The 17,326-nt window shown below is 39.6% G+C and overlaps 1 protein-coding gene across 1 annotated transcript in view; it reads right to left on the minus strand.

Moving 5' to 3' along the window:
* Positions 1-16,679, minus strand: part of STX12 (syntaxin 12) — a 33,175-nt gene extending 16,496 nt beyond the window's left edge. The window contains exons 1-3 of the mRNA XM_006196855.4: positions 15,998-16,679; positions 4,046-4,115; positions 2,399-2,498 (exon numbers count right to left, since the gene is read on the minus strand). Coding sequence (XP_006196917.1) covers positions 2,399-2,498; positions 4,046-4,115; positions 15,998-16,115 — 288 coding nt within the window. The 5' untranslated portion in view covers positions 16,116-16,679. The remainder of the gene's footprint in view (positions 1-2,398; positions 2,499-4,045; positions 4,116-15,997) is intronic.
* Positions 16,680-17,326: the final 647 nt, after the last annotated feature.

Here is a 17,326-nt window from a genome sequence, read left to right on the forward strand (position 1 = left end):
TTGGCAGGGGTAGAATTTAAATCCAGGAAATTTGGCTCCAGGGTATATAGTTGTTTTTTTTTAATCTTAGAACTTTTTTCCCTCAGGACAAATTTGCATGAGTGGGAATATTAGATCAAAAGGCACAAACCTTTTTATAACAATACACACTGTCATTCAGCTTAGTAAAGGGATTTGGGTAAAACAGAAGGAATTCAGTATAAGAAAACACATTAAATTTTACATGAAGGTAGTATATTCAGGAAGAGATGTCAGAACAGGAATTGGGAATATGGGCCATATACTTAGAGGCTTAGGGGGCAGGGCTGGGAAAAAGATCTGGGGATCATGTTCATAAAGGAGACAGGGAGCTCATAAAAGTAGAAGACTCCTAAGGGGGGAAGCACAGAGTAATAAAATTAGACAGTTAATGGCAGAGCCTTGGGGGCACACCCACTTCTAGGAAGATAAAGTCAGAGAAGAGGCTGAGACTCAACCTGGGGGAAGAGAAAATAGGCTAGAAAGGGATCACCGGAGTTGGGGGACAGAAGAAAAGGAGATCATGGAAAGAAGAAAGTTTCAGTGAAGACAGAATGGGCAAGAGGATCAACTGAAACAAAGAAAGGTGAATAAAAACTCAAAAAGGCCACTGGATTTGGCAATTAGAAGATCACTGATGATAGTACATAAGTATGAAAAATAGCTGAAAGTGTAAGGGCTAAGATTAATTAGATAAAGAAAGAATCAAAAGGGAAAAGAATATTCAGCACAAAAGAAGGAAGGGAATCAAGGATTTGTATTTCACCAGAGAGAAAATGTTTGTGGATCCATTTCGTGCTCTTAATGGTCCAAGATAATGGCAGGGAAGAATAGCATGCATAGTCCAAAAATAACTTTTATTTGATTTTGGAATACATTAGATCTTTTTTATTTTTGTAGCATATTTAACTTTCTATTGATATCTTGCTTAGGCTACTATTTAACACTTAAGTACTTTCAATACTGTTTACATCAGACTCGTAGACTCCCTTTTTATTACTACTAAAACTATCTACAAGTGTGTATTTCGTAAGTGCACAGCTGGGAGGAGGAAAAGGATGATTCGAGAACAATTTTGAGATAATGGATGGCAAGGGGGAACCAGTCCATAATCGAAATATCAGCATGAGCAGCAACTAAAACACACATATATGGATAGACACAGGGGATTACATTAAGGTTAGCACTTTGTAGCAGGATGACAAAGCTCCTAGTTTTGGTTCCTTTCTTTTGTGCAGGGGCAGAAGCAAAACTCCAAAGACTGAACATGTATTTCATTAAACAGCTTGCCAGGTATGGGTTAAACTGATGATTTTCAAACTTTTTTTGATGGAGACAGAATAAGAATGAAATCTTAACCTAGTACCAAAAATACATATATGTACGCAACAAGTTTCATGTAACAACCTTTACCTTTATTACATGGTTACACACTCTAATATTTCTACTCTGTTTCATTTTTTAAAAATGATGATCACAACACACTAAAATTATTTTATGTTCCAACAGCCACAATTCACAGACAACCTGGGATAGGGAAGTGGTAGGCTTCATCTTTACAGCAATCAGAGATAGGATATCATCATAAAAAAAATTCAGTAATAAAAAGCAATGTAAGTTAAATGTTCCCATAAATGGTGTAGAAGCTAAAAATGAAATGGAATCACAAAAGGCTAAGACAGATGCAGAAGGGTTTTGTCCTGAGAGAGAGGATTTGAGGCAGACCACGAATAATAGGTTAAAAAGTCAAGCCACAATTGGAGGAGGCATATCTGACTTCAGAAACGTGAGGAGAAAAGGCATGACACGTCAAGAGAACAATGAATTTCAGTAAAAATTGTGTTTTTAAAGGATTTAAATGAACACTGAAGAAAATGTCTTGAAAAGAGAAATCTTTTTCCCTGAGCATTTCCTCAACCTGAGACCTGTAAATGACTCATGATGGAACATGAAAGTGACTGCAAAATATAAAAGACATTTGCTTGAAACTTATAGATACTGGATACAAAACAAACTAGGATCAAGCCTAAAAGCATAAAGCTGCTAGTCAAACCCCAATAAGATGTAAACATTGAGATTCTTCTTCAGTTAAACCCATTTTACTAACATATTAATATAGTATTACTAACAATAGCTACAGGCACCACATACTGAGTGCCTACTAAACGCCAGGCACTTTGCAAGGTCTGGCACATACATCTTTTCTGTTGTCACAACAGACCCTTATCCATTTTATGGGTAAGGAAACTGAGGTTCAGAGACGGTCTACCTAGCACCAAAGGCCAACTTATTTTTGTTTCACACACTGCCTTTCCATTAAAACAAAGACTTTTCTTATTAAAAAACACATAAATAAACCATAAACCCAGAAAATACCAACCTGTTCTGAAGTAGATAAAGGAAGGGGCAAGGACCCTAATTCCTTCAGTAATTCATTTGTTTCCTTGGCAAGCTGATTTGTAGAGTGTTGTAACTGTTGCCTAAGAGAGAAAAGACATGTTTCAGGATATTCTCACTTCTTGAGAGCTGCTATAGTTAGTATCAGTTTGTCCTTAGATTGTCTCAGGATGAAAGGACAGTTGAAGAAATGGGTTCCTAGATGTCCAGGTTCACTAGAAAATTCCAGAAATACTATCTGGTCAAACTCAAGTCAAGTTGGCTTCATATTACCAAGCAGAGAGAACCTGCCTCAGTGAAACCTGCTGATTAGGTATTTTAACTCTACAGGGAGAAAAGAAACGCAGTATCAGCAGTTCTGATAGAAATACAAGAGCAACTGCTCCCACACCTCAATCTAATAGTTTTAACACATTGAACTCTCTCCCAAAACTCTCACAGTGATACGCCCAGGAGTTCTGCATCATTACTGTCTGTCACAGTCCACTGACTAGCGACAGAATCCAGGCACTGGGGGTTGGATGGAATGTGCCTTAGAAGCACAGCTTCCACCCTAGGGAGCAACTTCCAAAGATCTGCTCCCACGTTCCTGTCTGAAGCTGATGCTTTTTCAGCTTTATCCTTGGCTCCCTACCTGTCCTTTATGCTTCACTTTCTGGCTCTTTCCTCCAAAACAAAGAAGCCCTATACTGTATTTTTAAAAAATGTAAGGAGTAGAGGGGGAAGGTTAATTAAAAAGGGAAGAATATGTTCTATTTTAAATGGGATTGAAAGGTAGTGGAAATAGAGCTCCTTTCAGTCATGGTTTCCTCTTCTCTGGCCATTTCTACAAAGGTTTTAAGGGAGGACAGAGAAACCACATTACTCATCATTAATGTTTTTTTCACTGCAGAGGGGTCTCCAAGATAACAAACAAACAAAAACCCAAGGGAGTCAAAACCCAGAGGAAGTCAAAACAAAACAAAATAAAATAAACCCCAAGAGGGAGTTAGTCAGGAGCCCGAACACCCCAGACAGTACTAACATATCCAGAGCTATTTCACATCTCCCTGGAAAAAGCCCAAAGTAGTAAGTCATTCTTTCACTTCACAGTGTCTAGGAGATTGCTCAGTATATTTTAAAGGTGAAAACTAGCACTTCTAGAAGCAGAGATGGAGTCAAGAAGGATGTGATAAAAAGAATCTCAGGTCCACACCACCAGTCCACTATTCTCTCCCTCAATCTCCTTGTGTCATCCTGAATACACTTTGCTAATATTATATACAGTTGGAAATCCAACTAGATTAGACGAGCCCTGTAGATAATCATGACTCCTCTGCCAGCAAGGAAGCTCATTTAGGCAGAATGCAGTTTTAGAGTGGTAGGGATTCCCTCTCTGCTTCCCTAAATTGTTCTGCTAAACTGCCTAAGGGAAGAAGGAAGCAGAGTTCAAGGACTTTGAGAGGCAATGGAGATCACAACCCATTAGTATATTTTGTTGCTCCTCTTGCAGATCCAGCTATTACCTCATGTCCAACTGCCTCTCATTCTGACTTCATAGGCCTGAAACTGAAGCTGCCAGACAGCAAGGACATTAAGTGTGTCCTCAAAGGGCCCTCACAGATCCCAGACTTGTTAGGAAGGTACTTACAGATTTTCCTGTAGCTTGCTTGAATCCTGCTTAGTTCCTAGTTGGCTCATCAAATTCTTTATCTGAGCAGCTGAGGAGAGGGGGGAAAAAAAGATTTATTAAAAAGAAAAATTAATTCATCATGAGCATCTACTTCTCAGATCACTGGACTCTCTCCATTTCCTAGATAAGTACACGTAACTATTGGAAAGCATGCTATAACCAAGACCTTGGCATATATATTCCCTTTGAAAACTACTTATGAAGAATGCCTTTCTCCTACAGAGTAACTATGTCACTAAGTAGAGGGTGGTGGTTTTGTTCGTCACTCCCAAAGAGCTTTCACATTTTGCTAGATTTCCCATGGCACTGGTTCAAATGTTCATCACTTTTGGAATGGCCGTAATACCAAATATTAATTCACAACAATAAAAATTTAAATCCACTAATATGCAATAATTTTATAGAGCAAAGTTTTGGAAAGACAATGTACATTTCTTATTAATAATAAGTTACCACTAACTGAGCACCTCTATGTGCTCGGTACATATAGGAGCTTTGTATATATTATCTTATTAATTTTCATAGCAACATCCTGAAGTAGATGTATCTTCATACTGCAGATGAGAAAATAAATTTAGAGAAGTTAAGTATCTTATCTAAGGGTACACATAAGCAGCAGGGCAAAATATTTCAATCCCAGGTACAGCAGACTCTAATGCCTGTGTTCTTTTAACTATGCTGTCTGTAGACAAATAGCGTATGGTTTTATTCAGATAACTCTACCTTTTTCCTAGATATTTTGCTAAGATTAGGAATGGTCATGTTGGAATCCTAGATGTTTAAACTCCTGGCCCTGGACTAGGAAAGCAGAGGTCCACAGGAACTGATTTTCTATCATTAAGGAGGAACACTAACACCAGCCAGCCTGGGAATCTGAACACCCCTGTCTCTCACTGATTTCTACAACAGGAATAGAGCCCTTGATGTCTTGTGTCCTGGTTGACAGGGAGGGGAGGGAGGTCTATTCATTTATTCATTTATTCATTCATTCACTCATCATTCATTTATAGACATTGGAATTTTACTGTATGATTTTTTGTTTGTTTGTCTGCATGCTTGCATTTTAAGAGCATTCGCTGTCTTCTATTGCAAGTAGCTGGAATACAGAACACAATAATAGAGTACTCTTTGCCCAGAGGAAGTACAATATCCTCATGTTTCACTAGAACTTTAAGAGATGATATAACACAATAGGCATTTGGTTCCTCTGGCCAAAAGACAGTCTCCTTTGTGAAGGACCTTTCCTATCCCTTCAGGATTAATGCCAAAGTTTCACTTGTGAAATACCAGACTGCTAAATGACTGGCTTAGTGGAACAAGATGAGGAAACCAATGTATACTGTATAATTTGTATATATTATAGGATCATATACATACAAGGCTTCCATATCCAATGAAAAAGAAGCATCACCTATTAGAATTTTGAATTGTAAAAATTGTTCCTTACAATAGAGTGCTCCTTAAATAACAAAATTTGGTGGTCACAGTCATAACCTTGCCCCTAATTTGGTCATCAAGAGCAGTAAAAAGGCAAGCTAAAATTTATTAACTACCAGCTACCTTACAAAAACACTGATGTGCTAATAGCTTCTAAGTCTATTGAGAAACAAGGATCAGGCAAAATCTTCTAGGTGACTGCTGGGTGACCCTACTCCTAAGTTAGAAACTGAACAACCTAGGCTGAAACAGCATGTACAAATTATTTCTCCTGTAATTAATAAATAAACAGAAACTTCAATTAAATGGAGTTGAGAGACCAGAAGGGGGCGCTCTCACACACTGCCACAACAGCAGAGACCAACAGGAAGAAGATTCCTCTCAGCCAATGAAAAGCCATGGACCCTTTGTTTACTATAGCTCCCTCCAACTTCCTTTTCCCCCTTTACAAGTGTTCTTCCCTTGCCCCAGGAAGACTTACACTTGACTTGCTGTGATTGAAGACCCCAAATTGCAGTTCTCTGCTGATTCTGAATAAACCCATCTTTGCTAGAGAAATATCTGGTAGACTCTTTGTTTTAGGTCAACATTCCCTAGGCCAAATCACTGTGTCGTCATGGGTATTACTAAGCAAAAGTTTCCAAAGTCAAGAATATATAGGTTTGTAACATCACAAATTATTTTATCTTAAGACCATGTTTCTTTAAGCAAAAATGTAACTCCAATTTTATAACACAAATACAGAACTCATTTGTTTAAAAAGCTGCCTTTCCTAAAATATATCTATTCTATTAAATGAGGGTTTTTAGCTTATTAGTTCCATAGGAAAATGTAAGCACTGTAATATACTGCATTCTGCTAAAAAAAAAAAAGCATTATATAAGATATAAACAATCATTTTTCATCACTGAGATGTGTAATGTCCTTCTTACTTAAGTCAAGTGGGAATCAGAATGTCACTAAAGCTATCAACTCCTTGGCCATACAAATAATTTCAGAAAGAGGACAGACATTAGCACTTACTGAGCATTCATCATGTGCCAGACACTGGGCTATACATACTTGATGTAGTATAATAAAAAATATATTTGGTATTTGTCCCCAGTTCTTGGCACAGAGCCCCTAAAACCCTTGGAATTTCGTGAGTGATAAGAGTGTCTTTTGTTATTCATAAAGAGGTCCTTTTAACATACTGAGTTTACCTACTGCGGTGACTAAGAGTAGGGCCCCTGATAGCCTTAGTTAGGTGGAGTGAGTCACCAGAAAGACCAAGTGATTAGCAGGTTGGAAATTTCAGCCCCACCCACCAACCTTTGGGAAGGGGAATGGCGGGAGGGAGGGGAACAAAAAGATTAAACTCTATAAATTCTTGAACTAGATTTGATGAGCTTCCTGATTGGTGAACACAGGAAGATGCAGAGAGAGTGTCAGGCTCAGAGAGAGCAAGGAAGTTATGCGCCTCTTCCTACATACCTAGGCAATCTTCCATCTGTATGTTCTTGAATTGTATCCTTTTATAATAAACGAGTAATCTAGTAAGTAAATGTTTTCCTAAGTTACATGAGCTGCTAGCAAACTAACTAAACCTAAGGAAGGGGTTATGGGAACCTCCAATATAGCCCACTGGTAACAACTGGGACTTAACCATTGGCATCTGAAGCGGGTGAGGTGAGAGGAGTCTCACAGGACTATGCCCTTAACTTACGGAATCTGATGCTAACTCCAGGTAAACAGGGTCAGAATTGAGTTAAAGTGTAGGACACTCAACTGACGCCCAGAGAATCTGAGAACCACTTGCTGTGTGGAAAACCTACACATCTGGTGTCAGAGGTATTGAGAGTAGAGGAAACATGGAAGTGTTTTTCCTTTACACTTGATAAGCATTATCTTACTAGATTCCAACAACCCTTAAAATAAGCAGTATTACAGACAGGCACACTGAGGCTCATGATTGTTACAGAACTCATTAATTCATTCATTCCTTTAGAGTACATATGCTACATTGTTATATGCTCTAGAAGATAACTGCTCTAAAACTTACATTTTAAGGAAAAGAGATAAGCATATATTGGTGGTAATAAGTGCTATAAAGAAAAATAAATTCAGATAAGGGCTGGAATGATGAGGTAGGGAGAGGGTACTAGTTTACACAGGGTGATCAGAGAAGACCCCTCAGATAAGGTGACACAGAGCAGAAACCTAAAGGAAGTGAAAGATCAAGTCATGAAAAATATCTGGGGGAGCAGCTTTCTAGCAGAGTATTAAGCATAGTCCCCAGGGCAAGAGCACTTGTTGTGATGGAGGAATAGGAGACCAGTGTAGCTAGAGTGCACAAGAGAGAGAGCAGAGCCAGATTATACAGGGCCTTGTAAACTAAAGCAAGGACTCTGAATTTTAATGAAGTGGAAAGCTACTGATGGTTTTGAGTGGAGTGTCATAATAACCAGAATTCAAACCCAGGGCTGATTCCATTAGCTATATTCTTTATGCCTCATTATGTTCTCTCAAATGGCTGACGCTTAAAGGAAATGCACAGAATGTAGTGACAGAGAACAGGCCTCCATTTCCCGGTGTTCCATGTAGCCCCACCCTGCTTACTGGATGCCTCTCTAACTTAGTAGCTCTCTGCTCCACAAAGGCGGATGTCCTTGCTTTTATCTGCTCCCTCCCCCAACTCCCTCCCACCTGTGGGACTGTTCCTGTGTACTCACCACAGTCCAGCAGAGTGCCACGCACCCAGTGGGTAATAAATAATCGCTGATTAGTTGAGTTAGCCTCTGTTTTATGTCATGTTGCTTCCTTTAAGGCAGAAGATATGAACACAAGCTACGAACAGTGAGACCTAAACTCCAAACCAGAGATGACCACTAACTAGATGTATGGCACCCGGCAAGTCATTTCATGTTGCTGGGTCTCTTTTCACCAATTGTATATGATATTCAGGTTTAATTAACACATACTGAGTACTTACTATTTGTCACAGTACTTACTATTTGTGTGGGTGGGGCTTTTTTCCTCATTAAATTTTTACAACTATGTAAAGACTAAATGATCTCTAAGTACTCGCACCACTGCTCGGTGCTAAAATTCGACAATAATGAAGAAGCTCTAATTCCAGAATGATGCTGTGTAACCAAGTGGTATTTTCGTAAGCCAGAGTTTGGCTTAGAGAGACTCCACCCATGTACGAATGGAACTGGACTGACTATATGCCTCTGGAGGGCAGAGACCACATTCTACTCATTTTTGTACTCCATAAGCACACACACATACACACCCCTCCAGAAAATAGTTGGTTGAATATAGGGTGACATATAAAGGTAAATGTTACCAGTGTGGTAGTTCTAAGAAACCGATCTCATCTTACCATCTTTATATAGAGCACTCTCCTTAGAAACGCTAGACATACGTCAAAGTTTCAAGTTATTAACCATCTATTAAAACTTACTAAATACCCTTGAGAGCAATGGGGATTTTATAGACTATGGGGGGAAAATCAATTAAAATTCAGCTGTTCTTTGTGTATTCTCAGCTAAGAACTTTTTTTCACCTAGACGTTTCTGACTTCGTTTGCTGAGATTATCTGAGTTGGGATGGAGTGGTGGGAGGCGGGGGGGGGGGGGGGGTGTGGCAGGCAGGGGAGTGCAAGGACTTTATAAGGGCACCTGCTCGCTAGCTAAGCACCAGAATTAATTCTAGTCTCTATCAATTCTATCAAAATTCCTGAATATTAAGATATTTTCCTAAAAGTTTTCAGCAAGATTCATGTATCAGATGCCCCAAACCTCAAATTGTAAGAACAGTAGTGTCTTACTGGAACCCAAAGCAGCAGAATTTTTTGTATACTGCCCTCCATGACCACCAATATCAGGATTTATTCAAAAACAGTAACTCAATGACCCATCTATTTTACAACTGAAAACCGTATCCTTTAATAAACCTAAAGCAGAAACAGAAATAAAATGTTTACATATACACTTCTTTTCACTTGAATGTACTTAAAATGTCAAACAGTAAAGTGATACTTTTTAAACGATTTTTATCAAAATGGTTTGAATCTAAAAGGGTTTTGTGGTCAGCTTGGTTAATGAGAAACTCCTTTTCTAAGCATTCTAGTAAACAAAAGCTTTACTTTAGATTGATTTGTTACATTTTGGATGAAAATAATTGGGTATCTATCCTCTCTGAAATGCTGCATAATCCTGGGAACCAGACAACTAGGTCAAATGTAAAGACCAGACTTTCAGTTTGTGTAAGCAATTTTGTTACTTTTAAAACTAGGCCTCAATTTCTCCTATCACTGACCTCTCATTTTTTTAAATTAATTTTTTTTTATTGAAATACAGTCAGTTACAATGTGTCGATTTCTGGTGTAAGCACAATGTCCCAGTCATATGTGTGTATGTATGTGTGTGTGTGTGTGTGTGTGTGTGTGTGTATATATTCATTTCATATTCTTTTTCATTAAAGGTTACTACAAGACATTGAATTCAGCCCCTTGTGCTCTACAGAAGAATTTTTTTAATCTATCTTTTTTTTAAATTTCTACTTTTTTGGGGGGGTAATTTTATTTATTTATTTATTTTCTTAATGGAGGTACTGGGTATTGAACCCAGGACCTTGTGCATGCTAAGCACACACACTACCACTGAGCTATATCCACCCCACCTTGACCTCTCATTTTTAAAAGCATGTCCTGGCTAAAACTTTTAAAAGACTACACAGCAAATCAACTCATTGCACATTACAGCTGACTTTCACACTAGGAACTACTCTAAGCTGAACATTCTTTATGTGCTTTTAGTTGATATCAGCATTAAGCAGAATCTGAATCTCCAAATGAACCTTAATCCAAATCAAAGTCTAGTCATATCAAAAGCAACTACCATACAGATAAAAATTTCTTCACTTAACAGATTCTAATGCTCTAATTCAGTATATTAAACAAATACAAATTCAAAGAAAAAACATTACTTACATCAATTGAGAAGATGATAGCTATGTGACAGTTATGACAGTGAAGGTATCTCAGTGTCTTACTCTGAAAATTAGGTTTACATTGTTTTTGCATAGCTACGATGAAAATGACCTGACTTTTTTTTCATTCTAAACTGCCATATTTTCTTGCCTCTTAATTTTAACACATTGACCTGACTTTTTAAAAGTAGCTACTATACTATAATAGTAAAGCTCTAAGCTAAAGTGAATTAAAAAATATATATATATGTATATATATAAACTAAAGTGAACTTGAGTACTAAATATCAAAGGTATAATCTTCTATTTACCATACCAGTGACAGAATATGTAATGATTAAGAGCAAAGATTGTGAATTAAGACTGCCCGTGTGTTATTCCTGGTTCCACCACTTCCTAGGAAAAGGTTCCACTCCTCTGTGCCTCAGTTTCCTTACCTAAAAACGGGACTAACAAGAGAACCCTCATGTGGTTGTTGTGAGGATGAAATAAGATAATAAGAAGCTAAATTTCGAACAGTGTCTGGCACTCAAAAGAACTCAATTAAGGATAGCTATTATTATCAAACTCAAGACCACGAAAAATGCACTTAGTGATGATAAAATCAATTAAGTACATAGTGAAGGCCAACTACATAGCCACTGCTGTGCCAGGCACTGGAGCTAAAGAGAACTGTACAACGCATGGTCGCCGCCCCCACAAAACTAATAGTGATCTCTCAGTTGGAATGACAAGGTCAAATAACATGAATTAAAGAATATAGATTAAAGTAAGTGCTAAACTGTTAAAAGGGAACTGCTTGCAAATTCAAAGAAAAAAACAATAGCTAACATTTCTTGAACACTTGATGTCGCGGGCACTGTTTTAAGCACTTTACATAAATTACCTCATTTAATTCTCACAATCCTATCAAGTAGAGATTATTATTAACTCCATTTTATAGATGAGGAAATTGAGAAATAGCAGTATGTTTACACGGCAAGTAAGAAGCAGATCTGGGACTCAAACCCAGGTAGTCTGACTCCTGAGCCTGCTCACTTATCTACTAAACTACAGTGGGGCAGGGGACTCAACCAATAATATCACCATTTACTGAGTGTCTACTATGTGCCAGGCACTATCCTAGGCACTTTCAAACATCCCATTTTAACCATACCATTCATTTTACAGATAGAGTAACAGATAAAGAGGGGAACTAGCTTGCCCAAGGTTAACAGTACTACATAGAGAAGCAAGGACTCAGTCACAGATCTGCTGAGGTTAAAATCCAAGTTCTTTCTGACTTCATCCTCTTTCAAAAGCAAAGGAAGGCTTAGTTACAGGGGCAGGATTTAAGCACAACTCAAAGGATTTGTATAATTTAGGGAGCTAGTGAGGTAGGGAAAGATTAAAGAAAGGAGGACCAGAATGAGCAAAACCTTGGGAGCAAAAACCTTGGCGTGTTTAGGGATATTAAGAAAAATAGCCTGCCTGTAGCAAAGGGTGAGGTAGAAAATACGACGAATTTGGGTTAACATGACAGAGTGCAAGCAAGGTGGCATCTTAAGATCTGATGCAGCAGACAACAGGGAACCACCGCAGGCTCTTGAGGTGAGTGGTATAATGAAAACAGGACTTTGGACACAATGCTGATAGCATGATCAGGATGAACTGGAATGGGAACAGAGACACTGAACACATGCTGCTGGAATGCAGATACTGAGATCATGAAGACTTACGAGGGTGGCAATGAAATAAAGAGCAAGGGGCCAATATGAAAATGACTTTGAAAGAACAACCCACAGGGTTTCACAGTAATAGCTTTAAGAGTTCAACTGCCTTTTATTTCAGTAGTAAACAAAATCATATCAATAAATTAGCAACATTAAAGAACAGAAATGCTATTCTTTAATCTCTTCAGGGATAACTTGGAGCCTGATAGGTTATTTCCTTTATCTGCCTCAGCAATACTTGCCCAGACGCTTCATTCCACAATAGGCAGAGTCAAACATTGTTCTTCTGTAGCCCACACATACGGATAACAACCCTTTGCACCAGGCAGTCCACCTTAGCTGTACCTGTAACAACCCATGTAGGGGCCTGCCGTATTTCAGGCTGATATGCTCAGCAATTCCAAACCTATGTCTGTGGCTCAACAACTGAGAAAAAAGAATAGCTATTCTCTCAAATTTTCAATGGCTACAGGTCCCTGCAGGACTATACAGATGTGGGTATATGTCTGGGAGCTCACATTCAGACTGCATACTTAGGTATGCTGGCCATGTCTAGGGGATGGGCACTAGCCTGATAACTGGGTAGAAGTAATGTCATCCCACCAATTTCAAATTCCTAGTGCTGATGTAACAATCCCAAGGGAAGAAATTCCAACTCACACTGCTTAGGGTCACAAGATGAGGGAGGAACCACACACAGCACAAGGTAAATAAGGCAGGAAAAGGTCCAAGATGGTAGAAAAACCTTATTCATTCAAATCTACTAAATACAATTTATTAAGCATCAAGACCTTACTGTATGATATGATCTCTGACTTACCTCTCTGGCCTCTTTTCCTATGAAATTCCCCTTCTCTAAATGCAGTCCTGCCACACGAGCCTCCTTGCTATTCTTTGAACACACCAAGGTCTTTGCTCTACTATTCCCTCTGCCTAGAATACCCCCAGCTACTCACATGGCTCCCTCCCTCACTTCATTCAGGTGTCTACACACGCATCACCTCTTCAAAAAGGCTTTCCTTGACCAACTGATCTAAAATATAACACACCCACCCTCTTTCTGTCCTTAGTCTGTCTCTGCTTACCTTGCTTTATTTTTCTTCATAGCACTTGTCATTATTCAATATTATTTAAATATGTATATGTATGTATATGTGTGTATATATGTACACACACACACACACACACACACATACACATGCCACCAGGGCAGGGATTTTGTGTATTACTCACCACTCCATCCCCAGTGCATAGCAGGTGCTCAAAGAATATTTCTTGAATAGTGAATGAATGAATCTATCACATGTTTGGGTCTGAAGTAAGTACTAGGTATAAAAAGATGAATAAGCCATGTTCCATTCTTCAAAAGAACTAACAACCTAGCAGGAGAGGTAGGCACACAACAAGAAGAGAAAATTCCGTAGCCTCAGGTATTCTCCATAGTTTCCTATGAAGGTAGGGGGAAAAAAGGCACTTCTAATTTGTTGAAGTATTAACTGCTACAAAAGCTATAAAAAATTAATTAAAAATTATAAAAAGGCTAATTGCTGGTCATAAGAGATCTGGTTTCAAATTTAGGTTTTGCCATTTGCTATCTGGGCAATTATTTAAACTTTCTCAGCCTGTCTCCTAACCCATAAAAGGAAACAATATTGGTAATTACTTCAGAGGGTTGTTTCAAAATTAAGACAATGCATGTAAAGCACTTATATTGCCCAGCACACAGTATATACCAATGTCAGCTATTAATGTTATTAATAGTTGTCTCTAATTATCCCTTGAGCCTGATGCTTAATCAACAACTAAATCTTATCAATTCTATCACCGAAGATACCTCTCTTATCCTTGCCTTCCTTCTTTTCATTTTCAGTTCCTGACTGGTGTCTCTGATTTCAGTCTCTCTCTTCCAACTCAATTTATACATTTCTAAAGAATTAAGTCCAAACCCCCCTGGTTTGACACTTAAAGCCCTTCATGCTTGGGCTCTGCCTTACCTTTCCCATCCTATTTTCCACTATTTTCTGGAATCCACTACTTTAGCCAATTTAAATCACTCTGCTTCTGTGTACACCTCATGCTTTCCCAATAACATGCCCTTGTTCACTTTATTTCCTCCTGGAATGCTCTTCCCTTCTTTACTGTCAAAAGTTCAAATCCTTTGCACCATCTTTCCAGACCAATCTCAAATGACATAATGCCTTCCCTGGTCCTTCCCAAGTGAAAATAGTATCTCTCTCCTCTGAGTAGCTATCTAATTTTATTATATCTCTTCTACAGTATCGATCCCTTTCAACTTTATATTTCAATTGTTATGTATACCACAGGCTCCCTGTTGAAAGAATCCATGCCAGTTCGTATATATATTACATGCCTGATACTCAAAAAAATACACGTAGAGTTGAATATTTCACAAATAGACCTTAAAATCAGATTTGGCCTCAACAAGAAACTTTTGGCCTTGAACCAGAATTTTCTGATATCAGCTCCCTCACAAAAGGAAATTTGAACTCAAAGTACTACACTTTCTAACTAGTGGTCATATTCATTTTTGTTTTAAATTTCCGAGTTTAACAGACCACATATTCTTCTTTGCACTTCCAGAGTACTCAGGCTCAAACACTTTCCATCAGAAACTTTCCTCCCTCTCCAATTCAACATTATAAATTTAAATTTTAAAAGCAAAGTGATAAATTGTTCTTTAAAATATAGAACATAATTGTAATTCAGGACCAGCTAGTTCCACCTATTAGCAAGGTACAGCCAAGCTCACAAAAACACAATAATGAATAACAAGGATGATAATACCATTCTTTCTAAGCAGTTGCTGCTGCTGACCTCCTGTCTATAAGGCTCTGAGCTGATTTTCAGGCACAAGAAACAGCCTGTATTTGACTCATTCAATTACAGTCTCATTCGACCCTAATGGTGGGGAGGGAATTTTAAGACAAGCAATGACATTTCTGAAATTCACCACCAACTCTAACATGTCTTACTTGCTATGTGACTGTGGCCAAGTTTCTGAGCTTCTCTGTGTATCATGTTTGTTCAAGTATAACTAAACAGGGAAGGAAAACAAAAGCCTTGAAATCCAAAAATATATGCAAACCCTTTGCTACAAAAGACAAAATAATGTAAATTGACATATTTTTGGTGAATTTTCTTTATTGAAGCAGAAGTCATCTCACCCTTCGAATACAAATCGTTGTATCCGATTTCCAAATTCATTACAGGAAGAACTGTATTAATGTCACCAAAATACATGCACTCTCCTCTTTCCTTAATTGAAAGCAGCTGACTTCCAAGGAGCCAGAAGCTGAGCACAATGTAAAGTCTAAATCAGTAAACAACTCCTGACCAAACTGGCCAAAGAGGAAAGAGAGGTGGGTGGAGGAAGGCAGATGACAGGAAAAACTCGGCTGACCACTGCGCCAAGTCAACTCACTCACTGCTCTCGAGAGGACAGACGGGCGGGCGGACGGACACACACACACAAACACACACACACCCTCCCACCCTGGAGCTGTCAGGACTACTGTCCTGACACCAACACCGTAAGGGCAGAACTCCTGAGAAGAAACTAGAGCATCAGCTGGGGCTCAGGACCCTCGGGGAGCCTGGGCCTGGCAGCCTCGGAGATGGCAGCCCGCCGCACCCAGAGTGGAGCGCCCGAGACGGCCTCAGGTGTGGCTTTGGCGGTAGCCCAGGCCGGGCTCCGCGTCCCGGCAGCCTCACCCAGGCCTGTCCCCGGGACGGCCCCCGCCCCCCAGCCCTGTCCCCGGCTCACTGGCTTGGCTGATCCGCTGGATGTTGCCACTGCACGTTTGGATGATGCTGTTGAAGTCCCGGAGCGGGGGCCCCGAGGCCCCCGGGTTCCGGTACATGTCTAAGGGACCGTAGGACATGACGAGGAGCGGAGACCGACTCGCCCTGCACCGCGCTCCCACCGGAAGCAGCCGCCAGACCCGACCCGCAGGCTGACAGAGAATCGGGAAGAGAAAGGCGGGGAAGGGGATGAAGCTGCGTGCGCACTAGCCTCCACGCAGCGCGCACGCGTCAGCCTCGCCCCGCCCCGCCCCACAAGGCGCAGGCGCCGCTGGAACTGGTACCGGGGACTGTAGTTTAGAGACTTGACGCCCTGGGTCTTGGGGATGCGGGGCGGGGCAGTGACGTCACTTCGCTGGGGCTCGGGTTGGAGGATCTACGGTGGCGGTGTTGTTTTTCGCCAGGGCACAGTGACAGAAGGCAGGAATTTTCGATTAGCGTAAAATTGTACCAGATGATTTCAGCCCTAACATCTTATCCTGTTCTATTCCGAGGATTCAGGCCCAAATATGGAGAATTCGACGACCTTTAAACTCAGATTCGTAACCAAACTCCTAAAATTCCTATCTCTAATTCCATCCTCTAGGGCTTTGGTGGGATTTGTGGAGCACTTTTACGGTTTACAAATCACTTTCATTCCTGCCTCCACTCCTTTTCTAGTCTAAAAAATAAAATGATGTTAATAATGAAAATATTTATAGAGCATGTTTTATGCGTGACATCTCACTGCAATTCAGTTGTTCATAAGCTCTTTCGCAGCAAGGGACGATAGTCTAACTGTATTTTTACCTTCAGACCAGATAATGGACAATGAATTTTTTAAATGCTTAATTTTAAGTAAAGTAAGTTGACATAGTAAACGTTCTTATTTTTCCTTTTACAGTTGATAAAATTAAGACCACAGAGATTAATTTGCTTTTCTGAGATTTGACAGCAGAACCCAAACGCTAAGCTAATTCTACTGTCATCTCGCTACTTCCCTAAAATGCATTCTCAAGTGAATATTACCAGATTCATTCTCCACCTAAAACTGTCCCTAACCAAGGTTTCTTGGAGAACTAGACTTTCAAAAATTTTAAATCATTCCGTAAAGTAATTTGGAGTGTATGACCTCAATGTTCCCAGAGAAGACTGCAATTTGTGAGTATATGGTAAATGGAAAGACATGGGTAGGATTTTGGTTTCAGAGGCGCTCAAGATAGAGAGTAGTGAGGGGGAACTGGCAGTTTGTTTCCTGTGTTCTTCACCCGACCTCGTCCCAATCTGCTTTACAGTCTCTGGGGAATGGCCA

Source organism: Vicugna pacos, chromosome 13 (assembly GCF_048564905.1).
Source record: "Vicugna pacos chromosome 13, VicPac4, whole genome shotgun sequence".
In the NCBI taxonomy this organism is placed as follows: domain Eukaryota; kingdom Metazoa; phylum Chordata; class Mammalia; order Artiodactyla; family Camelidae; genus Vicugna; species Vicugna pacos.